General features: G+C 47.9%; 3 protein-coding genes across 11 annotated transcripts; 2 read left to right on the forward strand and 1 right to left on the reverse strand.

The window, feature by feature from the left end:
- Nucleotides 1–15: 15 nt before the first annotated feature.
- Nucleotides 16–24929, forward strand: tweek (transmembrane protein KIAA1109 homolog tweek). 6 transcript variants are annotated; one of them, XM_089258256.1, is made up of 23 exons: nt 16–592; nt 3793–4072; nt 4129–7294; nt 7360–7563; nt 7631–8183; nt 8251–8513; nt 8569–8689; nt 9098–9193; nt 10090–10670; nt 12864–13200; nt 13263–14474; nt 14534–14698; nt 14759–15011; nt 15638–15743; nt 15926–16041; nt 16111–16905; nt 16965–17796; nt 17857–18460; nt 18517–19437; nt 19497–23163; nt 23225–23425; nt 23487–23617; nt 23693–24929. In XM_089258256.1, the coding sequence occupies exons 1-23, from the start codon at nt 479–481 to the stop codon at nt 24413–24415; spliced, it is 15441 nt and encodes a 5146-aa protein (XP_089114382.1). In that variant the 5' UTR covers nt 16–478; the 3' UTR covers nt 24416–24929. The 6 variants fall into 6 exon arrangements, with proteins under 6 accessions (XP_089114382.1, XP_089114384.1, XP_089114383.1 ...); XM_089258258.1 differs by having other exon boundaries at nt 15986–16041; XM_089258257.1 differs by having other exon boundaries at nt 14759–14960.
- LOC108649327 (methylmalonic aciduria and homocystinuria type D homolog, mitochondrial) lies at nt 1081–2427 on the forward strand. Its single transcript, XM_018098297.3, has one exon. It carries the CDS (start codon nt 1485–1487, stop codon nt 2214–2216), a length of 732 nt encoding a protein of 243 aa, XP_017953786.2. The 5' UTR covers nt 1081–1484; the 3' UTR covers nt 2217–2427.
- On the reverse strand, nt 10741–12629 carry LOC108649894 (uncharacterized). Of its 4 annotated transcripts, none has more exons than XM_030384708.2 (5): nt 12454–12629; nt 12220–12397; nt 11305–12160; nt 11004–11247; nt 10741–10928 (listed from the first exon to the last, which is right to left on the reverse strand). In XM_030384708.2, the coding sequence occupies exons 1-5, from the start codon at nt 12514–12516 to the stop codon at nt 10830–10832; spliced, it is 1440 nt and encodes a 479-aa protein (XP_030240568.1). In that variant the 5' UTR covers nt 12517–12629; the 3' UTR covers nt 10741–10829. The 4 variants fall into 4 exon arrangements, with proteins under 4 accessions (XP_030240568.1, XP_030240567.1, XP_030240570.1 ...); XM_030384707.2 differs by having other exon boundaries at nt 10741–10955; XM_030384710.2 differs by having other exon boundaries at nt 10741–10955; nt 11305–12164; nt 12454–12628.
- Nucleotides 24930–26310: the final 1381 nt, after the last annotated feature.

Consider the following 26310-nt stretch of genomic DNA (forward strand, 5'->3'; position numbering starts at 1 on the left):
GTTGATTGTTCTTATCGATGACAAACATCTGTTTAGTGGCAAGAAGCAGCACAAGATGGGAGTGTTTTCGTTTCGTCTGATATTTTATTTTTAATTATTTACGCGCTAAATAGTTGCAATTAATTGCTAAAAATACACAACAAAGTGTAAACACAACATCGTGCTTACAAAAAATATTATCGCAAGAGGGTAGATTAGATGAAAACGGCTGAAAATCGTAAAGAAAAATTAAGACAACGACGACCTCCAATACAAAGTGGGAAAAATCGAACTTTGTGCGCGTGTGTGTGTGTGTGGCGTGTATATGTGCAATAAGCTAAAATTAAAGAAAGAAAGCAAATAAACATGAAATGTTTATGCATATTCATTGATAAATATAATAAGTGAAATGTGGCTAGACAGCATTAACGCGTTAATTTAATAAACGAGCTAACAACACCCATTCCATTCCCATCCAACAAAGAGAAAATCTGCAAAAATGGATTTGGATGAAACAAGCGACAATGGAATTTCTCTCGGCTTCCCCGAAGTGGGCACCTGGAATCGCACACATAATGTGCCGCTGGAGAACATGAAAATCGATGCTCCTATGGTAAGAATACACACCTATGTACAAACATACTCATGCATATACGTATAGGTATATAATCATGCACAGCTACATATTACCCACACACATAATTTGATTTGATTAATGTGTCATGAATCAGGCGAGGACGAGGCTTTATCAGCTTCTCGTCTATTGCCGCTCATGCCGATCGCTCTCTACACGATTTAATGGCCACAGCCAGTCGATGAACAAGTGTGCGACTGCTTCCACACTTGCAGTGCGCCTTATCAATCAATTAGAGCTTTGGTCATTGACACACACACACACACATATATACACTCCCTCTCTGTTACACTAGTCAGCATAGATAAAGTTTATTTAGGGCGAGTTTCTTATGTACGACGATCTTTGCACTTTTCCATTGCTACTAGAAATTTAAAAATTCGATTACATACTCTGTAATATTTGAAAGAGAATTATTCATAAATTTTTAGTTTGATAACTATTCAATATATTTTCACATCTGTCATAAATTGTAGTTTGATTTTGAAAACAAAGCAATTCGGTTTTTTCTTGACAACGACCAGGAGATGGAACCTTAAGTTCACATTTTAATCGGGCAGCCTTTCTTTTTTTTTACATATATGAACAAACGTTCAAAATTATTTTAATACGGACAGAACCCAACAAAAATCTGTTTCGCGGTCTACGGACGCCGCTTTTGCTAAGAATATTGACAAAAAATAATAAGACCGAACAAATTTTAATAAACAGACAAGCAAACAAACAAAACTTTTTCGAGAACACAACTTATTTTAGCATCTGATAGTTAAAAATTTTAGTTAAACTGTATATTGCCGCCCAATCGAACGAATTTGACCAATAGACGGATTATAATCGTTATAATAATAATAATTATAGTCAATAGCACAGAATGCAAACATTAAGAATATTAGTGCGATGCTTGAAGGACCGAAAGATTCTACAGAATCAGAAGTGCGTGAAGCCCGCTCGCCGATTCACGAGCAGCAGCAGCCTGCCAAACTTTATATTGGTTGATATGGAGGAGCAGGATGATATGGAGACCGATGATGATATTGGCATCCATCCGGTCTATCCAATACTGGGCAATCGTTACTCGGATCTCTTCTATATGCCGCACAGCGTGGGACCGGCCTATCAGGATCTATTCACCACCGCCGATCAATTTGATGTGAGTAAATATCACAATTCGATCGGCTGGAACGGCATCAAGCCGATCCGAGCGCAGGTGGTGCGCTGTCCCAAGCTGCTATTGAGCCACATGAAGCGACTGTTTACCATTCCGTGTTCCAAATTCAAGGATCCCGGCAATTTCAGCATCTTCAATTTGTACTTTGACAGCGATGTGAATAGCGCCATCAAGGCATTCGTACTGATTGCCTCGCAGTATTCCGTGGAGTTTATGCAGGATGGCTATTGGTCGGACTTTGTGAATCCATTTACGGGTCGTGCCTACTTCCGGCCAGCGACACGACGCCCCATTAGTTCTGTGAATCAGCCGCGCTGTTTGGGCCACAACATATTCTTCAAGGACATCCACGGCTGCACCGTCATCAAGGAGGCCAAGAAATGCACCTTTGCCGGCGCCATCTTCAGCGATGTGCCTGTCAACTACTTTGACTGAAAACCCGCAGCCCCAAACCAGCCACAGCCAACGATCACAAATCACCAACCCATCTGACACACATAGAGACGATTTACATTTTATACCACACTTCCACGAGCAAATTTTGTACATGTCTTGGTTAATTGTCTACATTGAAGCTTCTTTAGAGTTTGTGCACATCAAATTAGAAATATAAGTTTATTAAATCGATCATGTATATGTTTATAAATCTGTCTGTCTTTTAAGTATTTGGTGGGGGATGCTATTCGTATATGAAAGTGTGAATAATGAGCGAGACTGAAGGCAGACTCTTCTGCATTTTGAATAGGAGGAAACGTTAGCCCACATGCAAGATATCTAATGGGGTTTACTTTTAAAGAGGCATAATTGAAAATGTTGAATGGACCTTCAAAAGCATTAGCAAAGTTCGCGAAACTTTTTGTACATACCTCGTACATATTCCAAATACGTTTAAGTAAGATATCATTTAAGTAAGATATTCGTCATTTCAAATAGTTACCCAATTAACAAAAGCATTTGCTAATGATATCATAATTATTATCGTTAAAAGCAAATTATTAAATTCATATTCGGTCTATTTAAATTTTGGTAAACTGATGACAATTATTTAACGATTCACTGATTCGTAGGAAGTATAGATCTCAGACCAAGCGTGACTGTGTATTGCTTTTAAATTTAATGTCAATTACATATTTATATAAATTGTATATTATTAATTGTTATCTTGATAATGGGTATATATACATAGATCAAGCCAAATTATCAGGATACTTATTAGGCAGATTCATTTCAATAGTCTTAGATTCTAGTAGTATTAGGCTTCACTCAATTTGACTTCGATTTTAAGTTAAATCCAGCTCGAGGCGTGTTTCATTATCAACGTAAATTACATTAAAAGGCTGTGACTAACTGAATAATTCACCAGAACCATAAACGCTGTGAGTAATAGAAGAGAAAGAAAACAACGTAAATACACATGGGTATTCATTCAAATATTATATATGTATTGTATATAATGTATGTATTATATATTATATATGGGATTCAGAGAAAACGAAAACATTTTTAAAGTAAAAATATGTTTTGTATGTTTCCCCTATATAGGTAGAGTTGAAATATCAACTCTACTTTAACGAATATTGATATTTAGTCTCTATGCTTAGTGCCTCTACATCACTAAATTTTTATATTTTTACTCTAACTTCTGTCTACTTACATTATATTCGAATTTATTCAGATATACCCTATTAAGATATACGAATTTTGTGACTCTCCAGTTACTTAGTGACCAAATTCGTATACTTAAATAGGGTACTCCTGAGTCGATATAATCGAACTTTTATGTTTAGGTAGAGTAGATCTTCATATAGGGTATCTCTTAGTGAGTCTATTTCAAAAATATAAATATAAAAAATATCCGCTGACGACATTTCTATACTTAGATAGGGTATTCATTTTTCTTCAAATACAATATTTCCCATTTAAGATTTGCCCTTTGCTCAACTCATTCTCTAACCCCTTGGCAAAAATGATATAATACCCAATTATGCTTCACCTTTGCTACCTGTTATAGATATGGCTGATCTGCTCGCTGCTGACGACCATCATGTGGGTGACCTACAACAACTTTTACAACTCTCGTGTCATCGGCATGCTGATCACAAAGATCGCGAATCGCTGGTTCATAAAGGGCGCCTACTTCAAGATTGGATCGGTGGCGATAAATCCGCTGGCTGGCAAGATCATGTTCAGAGACTTTGTCTACATCACGTATGACTATACGATGCGCGTGCAGGATGGCTACTTCATATTCCGCTGGTGGCGTTCCTATGTGCCCAAAGATGTCTCCGAGGGTAAGTCCTGAAGTCCAATCCTAACGAAATCAAACTAAAGTCTTGATCCCTTGCAGATCTCTCCCATTCGGATACGCGTTTGTCTGTGCAGCTGAATGTGTACGAACTGCACATCTACAATCGCTCCGATCTGTACGATAAGTTGGAGAAGACGTTCGGCTTAGAGCCTTCGCTGCTGATACCCACGGATACGGTGAGCACTGAGGAGCGCAATAAGCTCAAGGAGCATCACATGAATCTGGAGAACGCCAAGCAGAGCAAGCGCGTGAATAGCGTTAAGAACTCGGAGGCCATGCAGGCCACCACCTGGCGAGATTTGATACCTGTAATCAAGATCGACATCAGCTCGGGTCGCTTCGTCTTCGGCAATCGCTTAACACCGACTACGCTGTCCATATCCATGGAGGAGGCGCACTGCACGTACAGCACCAAGCCCGCGGTTTGCCCGCTCGATCACTTTATGCACTTTGTCAAGGCGAAGGTGGAGAATGCCAAGATCTTATTCTGTCCCAGTCCGAAGTATACGGGCCTGATAGACGAGCCACCGCGCTATATGGGCGAGGGATTTGTGGTCATGATGTCCAATCAGATGGACTTGTACTTCTATATGGATGAGCCCGGCGTCGTGCCAGAGGAGCCGGTCCAGATTCTCTTGGCCAACGGTGATGAGTCGGAGCCATCGCCGCCCGTCTGGGGCATCAATGCGCATTGCCTAAAGGGCACGGACTTCAGCTACGGCCCCTGGGCAGACAGACAGCGCGATCACCTCTACAAATACTTCTATCCATCCGATTGGAAGGAGGCGGAGGTGACACCTACTCCGCAGCCAGGGGAACTGCGCACCTATCAGTCGTTCGATGTGACGCTCTGTGTGCTGAACGAAGCCACGATCGACATACTCTTCTCCAAGGAGAAGGAGACGAATGCCATGCACATAACCGTGGGGCCCGCCTCCTACGTGGAGGTGACCATACCCTGGGTGACCCTAGCCGATGGCTATACGTCCAAGATTCAAGGCCAGCTGTTCCATGTGGAGGCCACCACCTCGCTGCAATATCGCAGCCTGGCAGAGTTCGAGTCGCTGGAGTACAAAGTGCGCATCCATTATCCAAGAAAATGGAATGCGCCGCAGGACTGGAACATCTCGCTGGCTGGCTGCAAGACAACGGCATTTATTGTGTATAAACACAAATGCTTCTTCCAGGATCTCATCGAGGACTGGGCGAACAAAGCGAGACCCGACATACTCAGCTTTGTGCCCTACACGTGCAATTTCAATATACGCCTGAACGAATTCGAGATCCTGATGCTGTGCAACGAATACAACTGGATCGATTGCAGCAGTGCGAACCAGGAGAACAATCATCTGGCCTTCTGTGGCGACGTCTTTGAGATGAGCTTTGCGCTGCCCTTCGACGATTTCCTACCCAAGACTGTCACGCTCAAGTTCTGGATACACGGCGAAGGTCTCGACTTGAGTTTGTATGTGCCGGAGGTGTCTTCGGTGCGACCCATTGTCCTAGCCATAGATGAGAATGCAAGACTGTTAACACGCGAGGGCAAGCTGATCAGGCGCCCCGAGCTCTATACGAAGAAATGGCGTAAGATTTGCCAGCGCAGCGCCGGCTGGATCGACTGCTGGGCGGTGCCCATATTGGCACTGTCCATCCAGTATGTGTATCATCCGGTGCCGCCGCTGGGGCCTGATCCCCAGGCGGACATCACCACGCCCGAAAAGGAGGAGATTCTGCTCAGTCCGATGCGGATACCGAAAGTACGAAAATCTCCAGTGAGCAACAGTTGGCAGCAGGCGCAGCAAGCAGCCGAGCAGCAGCAGAATAAGTTCGATCCGGGCACACTGACGGCGGATCAGGTCACGGTGGAGCTGGAGATTGGCAGCTCGGTGCTGATGGCCTATGGCAATGTGCTGAGAAATTTCATCAGCCTGAAGGAGAACATATTTGGCGAGGATCAGAACTTCACGGACATGGAGCAATCGAATGTGAACAAGGAGCCAGGTGTTGCTCCGAATCCGAAAGATCAACTGCTGGCCAAGGAAAAGGAGCTGGCCAACAAGTCCATATCAGAGACAGCGCCACCCGAGGAGAAGCGCAAACCCTTCGATCCACGGCTCTATCGCCCGCTGGAGGTCATGGTCTCGGTCATAGTGCACGACATTCAGGCGCACGTGATGAAGAACTGCAATCCGGATGATCCGCCCTGCCCGGTGGTGCTGATCGAACGTTTCGGCTTCGAGATGGACAAACGCTATCATGAGACAACGCTGCAAGTTTTGGTTAGCCCCTCGTATCTGCTCACGGCCGACACGCTGCAGCGACAGCAGCGCGAGCAGCACATTCAGCAGGGCCACCTGCTGCTCTCAGCTGTCCAGGTGCGAGGCCATGCGATGTTCAGCAATGAGGGCTGTGCCTTGGACGAGGATACGCTGGAGTATTCGTGGCTGGTGGAAGTGCAGCTGGGCAAGCTGACGGGCAAGCTGACCCTGCCGCAGCTGGTGAATGTCGTCACTGGCCTGGAGACGCTGGTGCTGCTCGCCATCGATCCCGAGAACTGTCTGAAGTCGCCGAAAACCGTGCGCAATTGCCATCACGGTGTGCCCAGCAATCTGTGCCCGCACACCAAGGAGGAGAACAAGTACAAATGCCCATCCTCGGAGGACATTAAGTACAAGATGACGCGCGTCTCGGTTGACGCCGTGGACGTTTATCTCATCGAGAGCGGCACGGCCTTGCATGCGTGGATCTCGCCCATACGACTGGCCAACTGCAATTTGCATGGCCAGCGCGTCAAGTCCGGCATCTCGGGTCTGCTGCCCTCTATTCTGCTGCGTCTGTTCATGCTGCACGCGGGGAATGCGCCCAATAGCAGCTACAATACGAATACCACGGGCAGCAATCGGTCGGGCAAGCTGCGACGCGCTGATCAGGACTCGCTCAAGTCGCAGGATGTCTATGGCACGCACAAGCCCACCAGCAAGCGCAGCTCCAACTCGTTCTCGCAACGTCGCGATTCGCGCGAAGACTCGGCGCGCAGCAAACTGCGCGAGAGCGTGGATGCACATGCGACCAAGCGCACGCCGCTAACGTCGGAGCTCTGCGAGAACTGGGTGGAGGTGGGCTGCACCTCGCTGGGTCCCATACTGCTCGAAGGCGCCTCCGCGCTGCCCATACCCGATCACGAACTGCATCTCGTGCAGCACAAGTGAGCGAAATCAGCTTGAGCTTCTTTATGAATATGTAAATTTCTCAACTATTTCCATCTTTCAGCTTTCTGCGTGAGCACGACGCCAAGTTTAAGCGGCTGTGGTTCCTCTGGGCAAACAATGGCAGTGCTCTCAGCTCTGGGTCGGAGACCTCGCGCTGTGGCTGCATTGGCGGCTGCGCCTTCTTCGGCAGCAACCGCAACGGCCAAAAGTTCTTCAAGCCCACGGCTCAAGATGTGCATGACAATTACAATATAGCGCGCTATTTGTAAGTATCATACTCTCAAATTTGACTACCTTATGGTCATTTCCATCTCTCCATCCTTCCCATTCAGCATCATCAACAATGGCAAAGATTTTGGCTTTGGCGAGAGCATTTTGCATCAGGGCCAGCTCGTCTTCCACACGCCGCCCTATAGTCTCCACTGCGTATCGCTCTATGACGCGGCCGACTTCAATGGCAAGGGCAAGCTGTATAGGCCGGCGAGTGAGCTGCGCAATGGCAGCTTGAAGAAGTCGGAGCTTGGCTCTCTGCCCGATGGCACTAAATTCAAAATTGGCGCCGGCTCTGTGGAGAAGCCAGAGCTCAACAGCAATCGACATAAGAGTCGCGAGAGCATTGGCTCACCGAATACGCTGGAGCGACGCAGCAAGCGTTATACTTGCACGAGGCAGACCTCTGTGGAGGTGCCATACGCTCGCCTGCTGGACAGCCCGTCCAAGAAGCTGCAGCTGCAGCACGAGTCCATCGAGCGGGAGATAATCAACACAAGCTGCCAGCAGCCAAGACGCGGCTCCGATTCGCACCGACTGCGCGTATCGCCGCCCAAGACAAGCATCTCCGACTCAAGACTGACCGGCGAAGCGGCTCTGGATGACGAGCAGGAGGTATGTAGATATCCTAGTAAGGGAAAGAGCTCCTTGATACAATTTACATTTATTCCCTCATCCCCAGATTCCCGATGAGATGTCCCACTCGGCGCCTCACTCGCATCCGTTGGAATTTGAGATCGCGGACATTGTGCTGCATGGCGGAGATCAGTTGCCACGTGAAGTGCAGCGCACCATATCGCTAACCTCCGAGAATCCCTCAGAGATGTTCTTCTCCGCCGAGGAAGACATATCGAATGTTATGTCTCAGCGTGGCTCGATGAAGCAGCGCAGTGGCACTGGCTCCATCATTTTGTCGGGCAGAAAACGTTTCTCCTCTGACTTCAGGTAGGCACTACTGAAATTATTCCATATAAAACAAGCTAATTCCAATATGTTACAGCATTGGCGCTCAGAATGAGAACGGCAGCCACACTCTGCCGACCTATCGCAGCGATCTGGAAATTCATCCATCGGAGAGCAACAAATCGCTGCCCAAGCGACCACAGAGCACAACAGAACTGGTAAAAAAAATCGAGCAACTGCTGCAAACAGTTCGCTATGTATAATTATTATATATATTAAGTCTACGTATACAATTCCATATACGATACTATGTACACTTTGCAGCTTTACTGCTTTCAAGGTCTAGTTTATATTCCACTTTCACCAACTACAAATTTATAGCATATATAAAGCAGCCCAGTTCTAAAGTATTTGGAAAAAACTTATAAAAAACTTATATATATATTTACCTATATGATGCATGCCTCTCTTCTTAACTTTAAGCTATATATTTCTCTATAACTCTATTGTTAAACCAAATCCACACCTAAATTCTATTCCTTTCCACCAAACTCAAAACTTTCGATTCATAAAAAAAAACTAAACGTTATAAAAAAAACTTGATAAATACGTAAAAACTCATCCAGAACGAAGACGCGAGACGCATTCATGGTCTTGCCACACCTATAAGAAAATTAACAAATATCTCATCACGACCCGAGTATCGACATTTTGTTCACGATGTGAGTAGTTCTTAGCAAGAGCCAAAACCAAAGTACAGTAAAGATCAATTATCAAATTTAAAACCAAATCCTTAATCTTTGACTAACATGTGTAGCGCAACTAAATTCCAAATATTTCTTTCTATCTTAATGTTTAACAAATTCTTTAGTATAGTTTTATTATTATTAAAACAAAATTTTAAAGGGAAATTGTATTTGAAAAAGGATATTATATTCGGTTTGCCGAAGATTTGCGAGGGTGGTCTAAGCAATTAAGTAAGGATTTAATTAATTTAAAGCCATATTTATTTAATATTATTTAAATATTATTATTTAAACATTTTTAAAAAATTTTGCAATATAATAAATTGTTTAGACCACTGCCGCATACTCTTGCAAAAAATTATATTTTAATTCATTCCGAGGATGGTTCAAAAGTAAAATAAGTTGAATATTAATTTTATTTATTTAAGTTATATGAAACTAGAATAGTGCTCAGACGGAGGGATAGTTATAAAAATTATTTTAGGGGGTTTTAAATTAAAAATATATTATTTTTATATTCTATCCAATTTTAAGATTATTTTGATTATTAAATTTATATTTTTGTTTTTATTTCTCTTATAAATGTTTTCCCTCAGTTTCAACTCTCTGCAGGGGTTTTTCTAATATGTTGCCTGCATGTCTTCTACAAATTTCGCATGCTACTTGGAGCTAGTCTAAGTTTAAATGATTTCTAGTTTAGTTCTAAGTATGAAGTCTTTGATTGACACACACAGACACAGTCGCACCCATTGCACCTTTTGCGCCACTTGTTCTGCCCACCTTTTCCATTTGATTTGTAGCCGTTTGCCATGGATCATGATGCCTTATGATATCACTCTGATGCAATATTTGGTTTGCTTTGCATTTCCCAGGCTGACTCGCGCGGCTCGTCGTCGGGCACGCCCTCGCTCTCATCGAACTCGTTCATATCGGCCATGTCGTCGCAGGAGGATGTGGCGCTGGTCAATCTGCATCAGCAGGTCAATCGACCCATCATCGATTCGCCACTGCTGATGGCCAGCTATTTGAATCACTTGTCGCAGGTGAAGTGCTTCAATTGGAACGGCTGCTCATTTCCGCTCGGACCGGATGTCTTCTCCACGCCGCTCTTCCACGAGAACGAAGACGGCGGCCTCACCTACATTGGCAGCAAAATGTTGCCGCATTTCGATCTGTACTCGTGCTGGCGTGAAATTAAGGTGGTGCCACGCTATGAGAACTCCACCGGCAGCAACAGCTCGGCCACATTTATGGGTGGTCCGAAATCCCATCCCTGGGATCCCAGTGTCCTGCTGAAGGAGGAGGAATCGGACAAGACCACAAATGGCTTCGATGATGGCGAATTCATGAGCCTTCAATCGGAAGGCGGTGCGGCCTGCACCTCGGTTGTGGCTAGATTGAAGGGGCAGCTCAATATATTCCTTACGCCCCTCCTGCTAGAGGGACTACAAAGGTGAGTTGAATATTTATTTGAATATTGAATTGAATATACATTTTTGTTGGCGAGCTGAATACACCATGAATCCAGACCCAACTTGTTTATTCGCACATTATAAAAATATATATATTCACTCACATCGATCAATTGAACAAACGGAATAATTATGAAAACTTAACTTCGTTTAACACGCAAATGCGTTCGTTTTGCCAGCCTGATGGCCACATTGAGATTGCTCTGGCTGTTCTGATCACGGGGAAACGAGTCCATCAGCTTCTTGAGATAGCTTTCGTTGTTGTTCTGGATGGAGTCTTTAATTGTCTATTTAGGATGTCATTTCGCACTTACCTCGTTCGAGTCGTCGTCGAATGCTTTCCCATTGTTCTCCCGCTTGATGCGTTTCGACTGCTCCAGCTGACTCTGTAGCGGACTGTGCTCGTTGCTTAGCTGATAGGGGTCGTAGTTGAGCATTTCGCTGTGCTCCTTGTCCGTTCGCAGCTGATGCTCGATGGGCTCCTCCTCGCTTTTGATGTAGCCCTCCTCTGTTTGAATGAGATAGCGCAATGGATCACGGGCATTTTGAGCTATGAAGCTGTGGGGATTTTTTATATACGATTGAGTGGGAGTTGAGTGAAGTGAATCCTCCAACCTGTCGCCTTCATTGGCTGCCAGTTCGCCTGGCTCATTCAGTGGCGCATTCTCGTCCAGTTCCTCGGTCTGCTTCTCATCGTCCTCGGACTTCTCCTCCTGTTGCGGCTGCTGTAGCTCCTGCCTGCGTCCGTGCGCTGTCCTTGCCAGCTCATGTCGCTCGTACGGCGCATTGAGCTGGTCGTCGTTTTGGTTTAATTGTGCATCCTCGTCCTCGGTCACCTTCGCTTGATCCCAGGCACTACCCAATTTCGGCAGATCCTTGAATGTGTCCGCAGTGGCCACCTTGTCATAGTCCATATTCGACATGCCCGGCAAGATGTCTTCCTTGCCATTCCAGTCCTCCAGCTGCTTGCTAAACTTGAGCACGTCATCGCGATGTGCCTGAGCTGCCAATCGCTCCAGGCTGCCCATTTCGCCGGGCATGTGATCCACGCCCACATCGGCAAAGTCATTCATGCTTGGCCTCTGCTTCGACCTGTGCTGCAGGCGCTGCAGGCACATCATATCCTCCGGATCGCATTCCTCAACAGTTTTGCATTTCAATTTGGCACCGCTGCTGTCCGACCTGGCTTCATCCAAATGTATATCGAGAAAGCCATCCAGGGACTTGCATAAGGTGGTACACTTGCGAGTGGTGCAGCGCCGTGTGGTGGGTCGCTTACTGCACTTGGGTCGCTCGGTACATTTGGGTCGTTCGGTGCACTCGTCCTTGTCCTTGTCATCGTCGTCGTCGTGACAGCCATCGTCTAGCGACAGCTTGTCCGGCTTCAAGGCACTTTCCAAGTCCTCGTCCACACTGTCCACATCGGCGTAATGTTGCTTCTTGGCTTGTTTATGGTGTCCCCTAAGGCTTGCTTGCTTTGAAAGGAATGAATTATGGAAGGGTTCGCTGGCTTAGCATACGACGAAATACCCTGCAAGTCAAATGGTCCATCGCCTGCATCATCCAGCAGTTTATTCAACTCATTCAAATCGTCTAGGGATAGGCCATTGAGTGTGGACTCCACCTCAGCATCAGTGAGACCATCTGTTAGATCGGGATAATCAGCCGGTTCCACTTTAGCATTTCGTTCGGGCTTCACTTGAGCTTCCTGTTTGCATTAAATTGCATTACCAAGAAGTTAGAGAGGGGTTTTACTCAACCTACCAGCGGATATGCTGCCATAGAGGTCAGCAGGGCACAAAACAGACCAATGCGCAGTAGTATCATTTCTATAAACTTATCGCACTTAAATTTGTAGTAGTATATATTTATCTTATGCTGATCGAAGTAGAATGTTTATGCTCTGACTTGTTAACTGATTACAGATAAAGCAATGGCGGCCCGTTTTGGATTATGTTTTTTGCCCATGGGAATTTGTTACAAATGAGAAACTGAGTTTATCTTACTGCTGGACTTTATAGTTCAGAATATATTGGTCTTTTATTTTGCTCTCTTTTGAATTTCGGCATTTACATGGAATTTTAGCTGCCTCCTTTCGTTTTTCGCCAGCTTAAAGAGATAATAATTTAATAATATACTCATCATATACAATTTCCCTTTTTATTCTCTTGCAGAATGGTTGAGGCTGCCGTACCGACAATTCAGTCAATGCATCTGCTTTCTGTTGTAAACTTCATTCATGCCTCGTGCATAGCCAAAGTGAAGAACGACAATATACTAAAGCGAGATCAGAGTCTGAGCTACTGGTCGCAGGTACATTCGAATTCCAAGCGTTCGACAACCGAACGACACTTACAGGGTCCGGGCGACTCATTCCTGAGCGACGTCTATGAGGAGAGCATCTCGACAAAGACTCAGGGATTGATTGTCCTGCCTAAGGTGAGCATCACAATGCTCCAGTCGTCTATTGTGGAGGAGATTATCTCAGTGGCAGCGCTCGACAATGTGCAGGTGAGTGAGAAAGGCATCTGGAATAACAATTGAAATGATTCTAATGAATTTTCTGTGCACAGGATCTCAGTTGCGTCTCACTGCTTACGTTCTATATGGAGGGCATCTCGACCAAATTTCATTTGGGTAAAACCACACGAGCCTCCATGCACAATGTCTATATACAGCAGGCTGTGCAGTCGGGCAGCAGCCATAAGAAAGGCGGCATTATGAAGGGCACCCGAGCGTTGCTCGCACATCTCTCGTCTCAAACGAGACCTGACAATGTGCAAGGCGAGCCGATACTGATTGAGACGTCGGAGAAGCAGCTGGAGGAGCTGGTTATTACACTCGATATTGGGCGAGCGCACGCGCAGCTGCGTCGGCTGAAGACCGAGGGACAGTCGTGTGCCCCAGAGACGCCCATCATTGTGACGGCCATACCGGAGCACAAGAGCAAGGTGCTCTTCGAGTGCCTGAAGATGCCCGAGAGCACAGGCATTGAGAGCATTGGCTACATCATGTTCGAGTGTGGCTTGGAAGGAGTGGGCGTGAAGATTGTAAAGCGTTCGCATTTCGAGAAGTCGGAGAACAGCAAGGAGGAGCTAGCTGAGATGGCTGGCGCTGCAGAGGGCGTTGCCTCGGCAGGAGGTGGCTTCAATCTAACAGAACTGGTTGTGGGATCCAGTGCTGAAGCTGCACCTGCCTCAGCAGATGCAAGTGGCGCTACCTCAAAAGCCGAGGCAGCTTGGCGTTTAATAACCAAAAAGCCGCCGACACCCAAAACACCCAAGGAGAAATTCCCGCATGCTTTGGATGCTACTACTGCCAGTGAAACCGGTGCAGAGCAGGCACGCAAAGCGACGCCCAAACAGGCAGCCGATGAGGATGTGGAGAAGGGAGGAGCGGGCAGCGCACAGCCGCAAGGCACTCAAAAGCCAAGCGGAAATGCTGGGAATGCAGTAAAGGATGGCTACGACAAGGCGCTCTCGAATCTTAAAGGCACCGACAAGACTTCGTCCTGTGTGATAGAGCTAAAGTCCGTGTGGTTTAACTTTGCGGCGCCTCCTTGTGTGCCAATCACACGAAAAATCGATTTGACGCGCTTGGATTGGAATCTGCTGAGCACTGCCTCGCCGGCCATAACGGCATGGATGAATCCCAGCAACCGTCTAGCCATGAAAATCGTGTCCCTGATGAAGGTGCTGCATACGAGACAGACGGCAGTTGCCGCCTGCCTCATGGCAGATGCCATGGAGAATGAGAAAATTCAGCGAAACCCAAAGATAAAGAAGGTGGGTAAATGGAGTATACAATGGTAAATATATACTAATGCAACTTCTCCCTTGATCAGAGTCGCTATGCGAACAACTATACGCTCTTGTCGAAGACCTTGCAGGAGGATCCCAGCTGCCAGCTTTGCTACATCATGCAAAAGTTAGTCCTGGATGAGGGAGTGCAGCGCATTGAGCAGATATTCAAGCGTGGCGAAGTGCCCCATTTGAATACGCTTCGGCAGGTGAGCAATTGATCTACCTATAGATTTATATATCTCTAATTGCCCGTCCCATTTCCACAGGGTATCATTGTGCTGAGCCGTCAGTGGAAGAACACCTTGTACAATCCCATTTTGTTCGAGCATCAGTACAAGAATAAATTGGCCCGACCGATCAATGTGACATTTTCGTTTCCGCAAAACGAGGAGGAGTGCGAGGCGGATGAGTGTGAAGGTGATGTTGAAATGGGCGCCTATGCGGGCGTCGGCGAGCATCCGGAAGAGAGTGAGAATGCTTTATTACTTGGGCAAACACAGCATCATCGAACTCACATTGGTATTCCTTTGATTAACGCTGGTCAGCTGCCTAAACCGCAGCCAACTTCCTTTGTTATAACTAATATTTTTTATATATATATATAGATTTATTAGCTGTAGGCGATTATTTTTTTGTGTGTTGTTTTTTATGCACGTATTAAGTAATTAATTAATATATAAGCCATGAGCACTCAAGAGGCATTTATTGTGCTTGGCTCTATATAAATGTTCTGTTCCTATCTTCCTTACTTGACTTTCTTCTATATTCCCTTTTCTACTTTCGATACTCTCTATTCTTCTATACTTCAACTCCCTGTATTGTATGTCTTCAATCAGCTTTATGTGTTCATGACTTCATATTGTTTGATGTCCTGCGTGTGCATTATGTATTCAATTATTAAATGTTTTCCCTTTTGGCTAAGTTAAGTCTAATTCAATTTTAGGCTTATACTCTCTAGTGCAGTGTGCTCGATGTAAAATTGATTTATTCTATATTTATTTATAATATGCTATTGACTTATTTTGCACACTGCACTTGACTAAATTCCCTTTTGGTCTCTAACGCCACCTAAGTACAAAATTAAAATATTGATTTACACTTGTTATAAAAGCGTTTACTCAAGATTCTTACCATTCCACATACAGACAATTCACAGTACGGAGGCATGTCCTATGCCCAGGAGGCGCATCATGGACCCGCATCGCAGAGATCGACTTCCACATCGCCCAATATACATCACACGCGTCGTGGGTAAGTTTTTGCGTCTGATGCACTTCAATGTATACCATGTCATATATGCTTATGCATGTTTCGTCTATTAATGCCTTTGCCTGTGTATGTGTTCTTCTTTTCATACCCAACTCAACTTAACCATCGCATAAATGTGAATATATTTGCATATATATGATATTCGTATTGTTATACATAAAAAGTCTGGGCAAAGTGCACAGCAAAGCCTCGAATTATTCACATGGCAATTCGTCTCGTTCTAGCATACAAATGCTGCCCATTATATCGGGCTTAGTGGAGAAGCAAGTGCCAGAGTTTGGTAAGTCTTAGCATGGCTAAAAGTGGAAAAGAGTCATATACATATATATAATATTTGTAATCGTTGCAGAATATGGCGCCTTGCAGGAGGGCTCGCTGAGCTCTACCAACTCGGTGAATAAATTCTGGCTGGGCGCTGAGAATCACAAGGAAGATTTGTACTTCTGGATGGCCAAGCAGCAGGACAACAACAAAAAGAAAGAGAATTCAGCTGAGAAGGAGCATGCTCGTCCAGCTCCACCCAAGTTCCAAGGTCAGCCACAGGCGAGAAGTACCATCATGCAGGACTCCATCAAGCTGCTGGATGCGCATTTAATCTTCGAGCCGCTGCTCACGTGCTTGGGCGTAATGCCGCAGCAAATGATCAACAAGTTCTCAAACGCCGACATCTCTTCGCTGGAAAACTTTGGCACTAATCTCTCACTCATTGGCACCTTCGATTCGATACGCGTCGACATTGTGGTCAGCGAGGCTGGCGATAAGAAGAACAATACGAATACTAAGCCGGCCAAGTTGAGTAAGAAATCGAATGGGGGACGTGCCTCTATCATGATGGATACGCCGCTCTTCTTGTGTGAGCGTGTGGGCGTCGAGCTGGAGGTGTTGAAAATGTCCGACGGCATGGTGGATCAGGCGCGCCAGAATGTCATCTACATGTCCAGGCGACAGCTCAAGAAGCACACGAGCACCGTCATCAACTTCAGTCTCAATGTGCGCTTCATTTCGCAGCAGGTGAATATGCCGCTGCTGCGACTGCTGCATCAGATATGCAACATGTACCAGAATGTGAAGGATGCCCAGAACGAGTTCCACGAGCATCCCGATCTGAGCAAGAAGAGCCACACCAAAGATGAGTGCAGTCTGGGTAAGAGATTAGTGAAACCATATCCAAGTTCCTTTACTAATCTGAATTCCTTTCGATAGCCTCCGAGCCAACGGACTTGCTGCCCTTTTCGGATCGTTTTGCTGGCCATGGCGAGAGCTTTTCGGATGAGCGCTATGACAAGTTTAACGAGACCATGCCCACAATGCCAGCTGGTCGTAGTCGTCCCATTATACAGCTAACTCCTTCGCCCAATGCCAAGAATCGACCGCAGAGCTTCGCGCAAAAGCTGCGCTCCACGGGCAAATCCGTCAAGGGCAAACTGGGCTACACGAATCTAAATGAGTCCAGCTCTTCGCCCCTGAGGGACAGCCCCACAATGTCGTTCCACGAGCAGCACATCATGAAGCTAACCACGGAGTCGAAGGCTTCGCTGAATGGTGGCTGTGCGACGAGCGTCAGCGGAGATTACAATAACACGCTCACCAAATCAGCGCCGCTGCTGGAGACGCCCAACTGCTGGAAGACAATCTATCATCTGCTCGAGCTGTATGGCACCATGCCGGAGACGAAGACAGTGGCGCAACGGAGTTCGCTGAACGAGCATAAGAAGGCGCCGCCCAGCTTCGGTAATAATGATGACGACGATTTGACGAACGCCCCAACTCCGCTGCCACAACATCGCGAGATGCTGCTGGTGGATGGGGTGCCGCCGGAGCGCACGCGCCTCATTGTCTTCGGCGTGGCCAAGATACACAAGACGCGATTGTTGGCCACGCTGTCCGGCCTTAAGCTGGAGTCGGAGATCACCACATTGAATAGCACGGCTACGTGGCGAAAGAAGGCCAGACCTGTCTCATTGGAGTGCTCGCTCACTGGACAGGTGGGTCGGGCTATGATCGTGCTACTCGAGGGCGTGGCGCCCAGCCAGCAGTAAGTACTCAAAGATCACGTTCACTGAGCCAGCTTAAACGTAATGAATGTTCTTTGCAGAACCGTTGTCAAGGTCACAGTGGGCAAGAGCCAGACGCTCTACTCGAGCCTCTCGAAGCGTGGCAAGGACAAGAACAGCGGCCTGCTCTCGATTGGACCCGTGAACATAGACATACCGCAGCATCCAGTGGCTCTGCACGGCATGATGACGCGCAGCTCGAAGCAGCTGTCGTCCACGCTGCAGGAGCTGCGCGTGAAACGCAACTCGGGTAGATCTACGCTGCGGTCCCATACGGCCGAGGAGCCAGATTCGCCCTTCCATGCGCGCAATTCGGGCGGCGCGGCCAGCGGCGTGGGCACGGCCAGCGAAATGCGTCAGAGAACTATCTCGGGCGGTGCCCAGCAGCAGCAACAATTTGCAGCGAGACGCGCTGCACGCCTGGCCCAATCCAAGCCGGCGACGGCATCGAATGGTCTGCTGCAGCCGCTGGTCATGCAGTTCAATGTGCTGCTGCAAAGTCTGTCCATAAATGCGGCGCTGCTGCCCTCGCTGCAGGCGCAGTATCGCATGAATCACGTCAGCTCGATGGGCGTTACGGGTCAGCGGGCAAAGTTTGTCATCGATTTGCCCACGCACACGCTGAGCTTTAACACCAAGATACAGGTGAGTTGTCCATAGAATGAATGTCAAAAATAAACTGAAACACCTTCGTCTTTCAGAACGAAATGAATCTGCCCTCGGAGGCGTGCATTGGCCTGCCACCCGTGCATGTTGTGGCTGAATATATACCGGACAATCGGCAGGAGCATACGGAGAGCATTGAGGGCATCGTCTTGCGGCAGGGCGGCTATGTGAATGCCAGCGCTGAGATTGGCGAGTTCGAGCGGTGCCTGACCACAGATCTGCTCAATCACTTGGTCTTCGTGCAGAAGGTGTTCATGCGAGAGATCAACGAGGTGCTCCAAAAGGTCTATGGCGGGGAGAAGCCAGTGCCCCTGTGGACCGAGGAGAGTGGCGATAATGCCAGCGTCCAGGAGTCGACGCTAAAACGCATACTATTCTCCATCAACATATCGATGAAGCGCATACAACTAACAGCCACCACTCCGTGCTCTTCAGCTGTGCGCTTTGAGACGGGCACCTTGGAATTGCAGCTCTCGAATCGTGTCAAGAATTTGGGTGACATGAGCAATCGTAAAATGTTCTTCAAGGCGCACATCGACTTTAATTTGTCACTTGGCCAGATCATTAGGAACGTGATCTTTGATGAGGCGGAGCCAGAGTTTCAGCAATATGCCTTTTTCCATACGACCATCGGTCTGCGTAACGCCTTCCAGGATGAGCTGCTCAATGAGGATAAAGAGCTCATATTGCTGACGCTGAAGCGTCCCCTGGTCTACGTACAGCCGATAGCAGTGGACAAGGCCATATTGGTCTGGTTGAACTACAAGAATGCCTACGAATATTGGGCCGAGAAGCGTGCGAATCTCTGCTACGAGCACACAGCCCAAACCACTCAGCAGGTCTTCGATCGCGTGGCCTTTGGCCAAATAGCCAGCTCCAATTTGTCAACATTATTCCTCCAACTGACTGTGGAGGACATGGGCATCTGCTTGCCCCTAAAGCAAGTCAATGCAATGGTGAGTGTTGAGTGCATAGAAGCTAATCAAATATAATTCAATTTAAACTATTTTCGCAGTCCTTTGGCTCGCGTTCGTACCAGGACTTTGATGCCAAAGGCGCTGTGGTGATCACCTTGGAGAACACCATCATCTCGGCCTGCAATTCGGGCTCCCTGGTCTCCAAGGGCAAATTTCAGGGCCTCTGCTTGCGCTTTGCAGATGACTTCGAGACCAATCTGGATGACTGGAAGCCGAGCAGCGTGGAGCCCATTATGAATGTCTGCGTCGTCTCTGAGGGCACCTTCGAGGTGTGCTCCCGCACGACGGCCGCAAAGAAGGGCGAGAACGCCAAGTGGCTGCTGAATGTGAAGTGGCAAATGGAGGGCGTGGACATTCACCTGGATGTGAACATTGGCAAGCAGCTGTCCTCGCTGGGCCACACGCTCACCATGCTCACGGGCTTCGAGGAGGACGACACGCAAATGGAATCACCCGATAGCGATGAGGGCGATCAGAGCAGTCGGGATACGTATGTGCGCAGGCGGGCTGAATTCGATAATCTGCCCGCGTTTGTGTTCGATCCCACAATCGACTCGAAGAAGCGCTCGTTCATGATGGAAAAGGAGATGGCGGAGCAGCTGAAGATCATCAACGATTTGCGTACCTTGGGCGCCTCGCACAATACGGTTGCCCACGAGGAGCGACGCCTGCAGGAGCTGCAGGCCATTTGCTACAAGTACTTCCGTCGCGACATGATACAGAAGTGGCGGAAGCCCTCGCTGCGGCGATCTCTGAAGAACTACGGTCGCTCGCATTCGTACATAGGCACTGGAGGCGTGCCAGGCGTGCCGCCAGCTAGGGAGCTGCCACTGGAGAATGGCAGCAGCCACAGCTATGCGGGCAGACGGCTGGACACGATTGCCTCCAATGATGAAATCTCGAGCCTGCAAAGCACGCCCGCCTCCTGTCACTCGCGCAGCGCCTCGTTCAAGACGGGCGTGGGTCGCGTGACCTTCACAGATGCCATGCGTCAGACGTCGCTGCCGAATGCCGACACCGACACGGAGACGGCTGACAACGAGCTGGACTGGCGCGGCGGCGTCCATGGCGACTGCACGCCCAGCGAAATGGACGTCGACGGCACCTCGGTGGAGATGCGACGCAAGCATGCCCATGCCCATGCCCAGAAGCAGCAGCCGGAGCCGAACATCGACTTCGAGCTGGATGTCAAGGTGCTCGTCAATTCGGGCAAGTGTGTGCTCCACACCAAGGAGAACAACAGCGGCGAGGAGCGCGCCGCCTATGCGGCTGGCGGAGCAGCCGCCTCCAGTGTGAAGTCGCACAAGCGCGAGCGCAGCATTGGCAACGACTGGGGCAGCCCGACGCCGTCGCGTCGCCAGCGGGACAAGAGCAAGCTGCGCTTCAATGCCAGCACGCATAATAATGCGCTGCTCGCCGATCTCACCATCTTCCACATACCCGGCCTGGACGTCAAGCTGCACTATCAGTCCCGCACGCTAGTGGACGCCACGGAGCAGCCGGCGACGCCAGCCAACGCCTTGGCTGTGCCGCATATGCGACGCTTGGGCAACAAACGCGCCACGCTGAGCGCCTGGATGACGCTGCAGAGCATACCGGAGGAGACCATCATCTCGCCCCACATACTCGAGTTCCTCGAGCAAACGCTGGAGCCGATTCCAGCGCGACAGGCGAACAGTGCGCCCGCCACGCCCTCGCATACCGCAGCCGTTAATCTGGATATTTTGCCGGCGAATTATGCGACCTATGCCTCGTTCCCCGTTGACGTCATCGTCTACTTCCACATGCAGCCGTCCACGTTTCGATTCAGCTGTCTGCCCGTCTCGCGAGTCGAGTGCATGCTGCAGCTGCCCAGCTTGGATATTGTGTTCAGCTCGAAGCGCAGCGGCGAGGAGCAGGAGCAGCAGCAGCAGCAGCAGCAGACGCCGCACTCAAGTCAAAGCCATGCGGATCAACAGCTGCCCACGGGCGGGCTAAGTGTGACCGGCTGCCTGGCGGACTTCAATGTCTACATCTTCCATCCGTATGGCGGCAAGAAGACCTCCAAGGAGACCCAGTTCTCGCCACTGAGCGACAGCGAGCGCAAGGACTCGCTCAGCATCAATGTGGAGTTTGTTAAATTTCACATCACGCGCTGCCGCAAGGTGTACATTGAGCCACTGCCGAGCTCGAAGCGGGCGCTGGATCAGTCCCGTGCCGTGATACGCTTCTCCACCATTGTGGACATTGGCAGCGCGAGCTTCAAGTACGACATGCGGCGGCTCACCGAGATCTTGGCCTTTCCCAAGGCCTGGTATAGGCGGCGCATTGTACGGCGTCTCTTCCTGGGCGATCTCAGCGTGCACCAGCAGCAGCAGCAACAGGCGGGCGCTGAGACGCCCACGCCAGCGACGCCAACGCCCACGCCCAGCGAGGGTCGCAGCAAGGATAAGCTGCGCCTGGACTTCGAGGGTCAGCAGTCGCAGCAGCAGCTGGGCCACTTTGGGGCCGTGCGCAAGCTGAAGTCGCTGGGTAAATCGTCCAGCGCCGAGTCCTCTGGCACGCCGCCCTCGGAGAAGAACCAGATAACTGCCTGGGAGACGTTGGTCATCTTTGCCGTCAACTTCACCAAGCTCAACGTCCAGATGAACATTGGCAACGTGTGCGGCAACGTGGTGTGGCTGACCAAGGACTTCCGCTCGGACGGGCGCCTGTCCATAGGCAGCACCGGGTACAAGAACATGTATGCGGGCATCTATTTGGGCGGCTCGGCGCTGGATGCCAAGGGCGGCATTGTGGGCGGCAGCTTCGAGGTGAACAAGATCAATAAGCGCTTCCACATCAAGGAGGAAGCGGGCATGGAACCGTATCATACGCTGGGACTCAGCTTTATGGCGCTGGAGCTGCGCCTGGACTACATGGGCACCTCGGTCCTGATGACGCGCATCAGCACCTTCGCCGCGGCCATGAAGGACGAGTGGCGCACGGCATCGCAGGCTGCTGCCTGCGGCAAGGATCAGCCGGGTGCTCTGATCTTTATACACGGCGATCTCAGCTGGGATCAATTGCAGATCATGATATCGAAGTCGACGACGGCGGACCTTATGAAGATGTACTTCAAGCTCGAAGAGTTCTTTACGCAGCAGTTCAAGTCCTCCAAGCGCGTTTTCTCCAGCCTCGAGCCGCGTCTCCAGGATCGCACGGCGAGCATCAAGCGGCGCCAGCAGCTGAAGAAGAAGCCCAATGGCGAGCTACCACCAGCTGCGGCTGCTCCCAGCCTAAGTGGGGTGGAGAATACGGATGCACGTCATCATCGCCACTGGCAGAAGCCGCTGGCCCAGGCCATTGGGCTGGTGGTGCCGTCGCTGGTCACCCGCCTGCCTCGCCATGGCAACGTGCTGGGCGGCACCGTGGATCTGCGTGGTCAGAACATTTCGCTCGCCTGCTTCCACGGCATCAACTTCAAGTCGAAGGCTTGGGCGCTGTTCAGTCTGAAGTCGCCCTCCATTAATTTCACAACTGAGGCGCGCCAGCTGGAGGACTCCAGTGAGGTGCACGTCACACAGACCCTCACCTCCTGCCTGGGCCAGACGACGGAGGTGCAGCAGCAGCAGAACCACTCCATGGCCATCGTCAGTCGCATCACACGCAACATTATCTTCCCACCTCAATTCAAGACCCTCAACGAATGGTTCCACTATGCATTCGCCAACAGCGAAATTGACGGTGAGTGAAGCAATTAATTACTTGAGTTTTATTCATTACTTATCCGCATTCTCTTTACCAGCCGTGGATCGCTTCCCCATGCTGGAGTGCGAGCGCGAGATAGCCTCCAATTCGATTGAACGCACGCGTGCCTCGGGCAGCAGCAGCTCGGCCAAATCGCAGGAGCACAATCACAACCGCGAGGTCATCTTCGCGCTGCCCAGCCTGCAGCTGTATTTCAAGACCGAGCACAAGCAGGGCAACACCACGCCAGAGCCAACTGGTGAGTTACATGAAATGAATTTGCTTTTATGGATAATATTGGATATTGGACTTTCCTTTAGAAACGAAACCTGAAGTCTTGTGCAGCTTCATTACCGAGTTCGATGATCACATATTTGTCACTGTGGACGCCGACGCGTTTTTCTTTTTGCATGATCTAATCACATCGTATGTGACTGAGAAAGAGAAAGTGGTGAGTGAATGGAGTGAATGTTATTAAGAAAAAAAGAGATTCCCTTGCTTATGCTTGGCTTTTGCTCGCTTGCAGCTCGGCGCTCAATCGGCGCGCGCCGCTTCGCCAAATCTGTCGCAAAAGGCGAACCTGAAGCCCTTCATAACTGATGACATACTCAAGGAGAAGAAGGGCGCCTCCAATACGAATTTGACTGTGCAGAACCAGCAGCTGAGTGGCAGCAAGAGCAGCCTGGAGCCACTGCAGGGCAGTCATACGAATCTGAATACGGCAACGACTACTGCCACAGCAGCGAACGCTGCGACAACAGCAACAACTGCGACAACGACAGCAGCAACAACGGCAGCAACTACAACGCAGCCAACGACAGCAGCAACTGCAGCAACAGCAGCAAATGCAGCTGCGAGCGATATTAAGGACGGCAGTGCACAGCCCAAGGCTGGCACAGAAGCCAATGCACAGCTGCCCAGCTTTGATATTGAGTCCTTTGTGCGGGATTGGCGACACTTTGACTGCCAGACCTGGCATCTAGAGCCGACGGTACGACTGCTCTCCTGGGCGGGGAAATCCATCGAGCCATATGGCGTGGATTATATACTGAATAAGCTCGGCTTTAGTCATGCACGCACCACCATACCCAAGTGGCTGCAGCGCGGCTTCATGGACCCACTGGACAAGGTGGAGGCGCTGATGATGCTGCAGCTGCTGTTGATGGTGCGCGAGAATAAATCGGAGGCTGGCCAATCGAAACAGCAGCAGCAGCAGCAGCAACAGAATCATAATCGACCAGCTCCTTGAGAGCAACTCAGCCATGACAATTGACCAATTCGTATGTCGATTAATAATTAGCTTTATTCGCATTGTATATCGATCTTGTAATATTTGTAATTTGTGTGATTTGTGTAACGATTTCTTGATCTAGCATCTCTATGTTTTGCATAGTAAATTGTTTAATTAGACTCAAGTTATTCGTATTATTAATATTAATACTATCATTAGCTAATCGGGCAGCCTCTGTTAAATTGTAAATTGTTTGCCCGCTTCTATATACAGATAAATATTTAAAACTATTATTATATTATAAAATACTTCGATTTAGGGGTCTAAAGTCAAGTGCTTCGCGTAATTTGCTCAATTTTTAGCGCTTTGTAATTATCGTATTGTTTTTAAACTGATTGTGCAAGAGCAAAGTTCATGTTTAAACTATAAGTAGCAATAATTTATATACATAAACGCATATTCTATAACTTTCAACAGAACTGTGTACGTTTCTAAATAGATAATAAAAATTACTCTGCAATGGGAAAAGCAATCATAATGGACAAAAAAGAGAAATCGAAATGGAATGGAGTTTTTTTTTTTTCAAATTATTTTATTAATATGTTATAATAATTTTATTTACTTTTTTTTTATATACAATAATTTTTCATTTGAAAGCTATTTATATTACAATTAGGACTTGAGCTAAAATAGAATATTTTTAAATGGAATATTTCTTTATCTTAAAAGGTACTTTTTTTATTTTCGAAACTCAGTTAAAGTTTTTTCAAGCTCGTTTAAATCATGCTCTTCCTACATGTCTATAACTAAAGTCATGCTCAATCGATTTTTAAAAACTTTCGAATGTTTATTATATTTTATAAATAAACTTAATTCACTATTTAATTTTGTTTAAGCTTCTTTTTACGCTTTTGAGCCAAGTTCTCAAGTTTTCATTCCATAAGTTTTTTAAGTTAAGCGCATTTCTCTCTCTCTGTATTAAGTTTCTTTCGATTAGTCTTAGCTGAGTTAAATTCTTTTAGTTTATCGTATATACTACAATATATATACATATACATATATACTATATTTGGGGAGCAGCATATGGCCAGGCATTTTGTAGCAGCATAAAAAAAAAATGCTCTTTTAATTTTATGTTTTCTTTCGCTTGAGTTTGCATTCTGCGTTTCAGTTTCCTTCGGCTGGGTGACTCGACCTGCCACGCCTTTGCCGTCCTCGCCGCCCACGTCTCCTTGGCTTGCTTGAGTAAACTTTGCATCCGCTGCGTGTATCCGTTTTTGTTTTGGTTTTCTGAGCACTGAAAATGTTTCTTCTACTTCTTCGCTTTTCTTATATTTTTTTTTCTGTGCTTTTTTAGCCTTTCAATAGTATTTTTTTCCTTAGGTTTTTTCGTTTTCTTGTCACAGTTTTTTTTTCTTTCTTTTTTTTTTTATTATTTCGTGCGCCTGTGTGTCTTTGTAAACATTTCATTTTTATCAAGGTTGCGTTTTTAATTATTTTTCCTTTCTCTTGACTTCTGCCGCCGCTGTCGCTGTCGCCGCTTCAACTGCTGCTGCGGCTGCTGCTGTTGCTGCTTCTGCTGTTATCCTTGCTCTGCATACTATTAGGTTTGTCCTGTTTCTACATCATTTTGTGCAGCACAATTGGCGGAGCAAAAAAGTCATGGGGATTTTCTAAGAGCGCGCCCATTTGATGAGCTTTTCACGCACTGTAGGCGCGCCCTGAAAACAGAGTGCGCTGCACTGTGTGTGGGTGTGTGCGTGGGTGTGCGTTGGTGTGGTTGGGTGGGTGGCTGGCTTGGTTGGGTCCACCCTCGGGCAGGGTCGTGCGCGGTCTCTCACACAAAAGGCCATGAATGCGAGTGGTTTACTTTGGAGATTAGTTTATCTAAAGTTAATGAGGGTTAAAACTAA

Source organism: Drosophila navojoa, chromosome 3 (assembly GCF_054131105.1).
Source record: "Drosophila navojoa isolate 15081-1374.11 chromosome 3, UAZ_NAV_1.0, whole genome shotgun sequence".
NCBI classification, from domain to species: domain Eukaryota; kingdom Metazoa; phylum Arthropoda; class Insecta; order Diptera; family Drosophilidae; genus Drosophila; species Drosophila navojoa.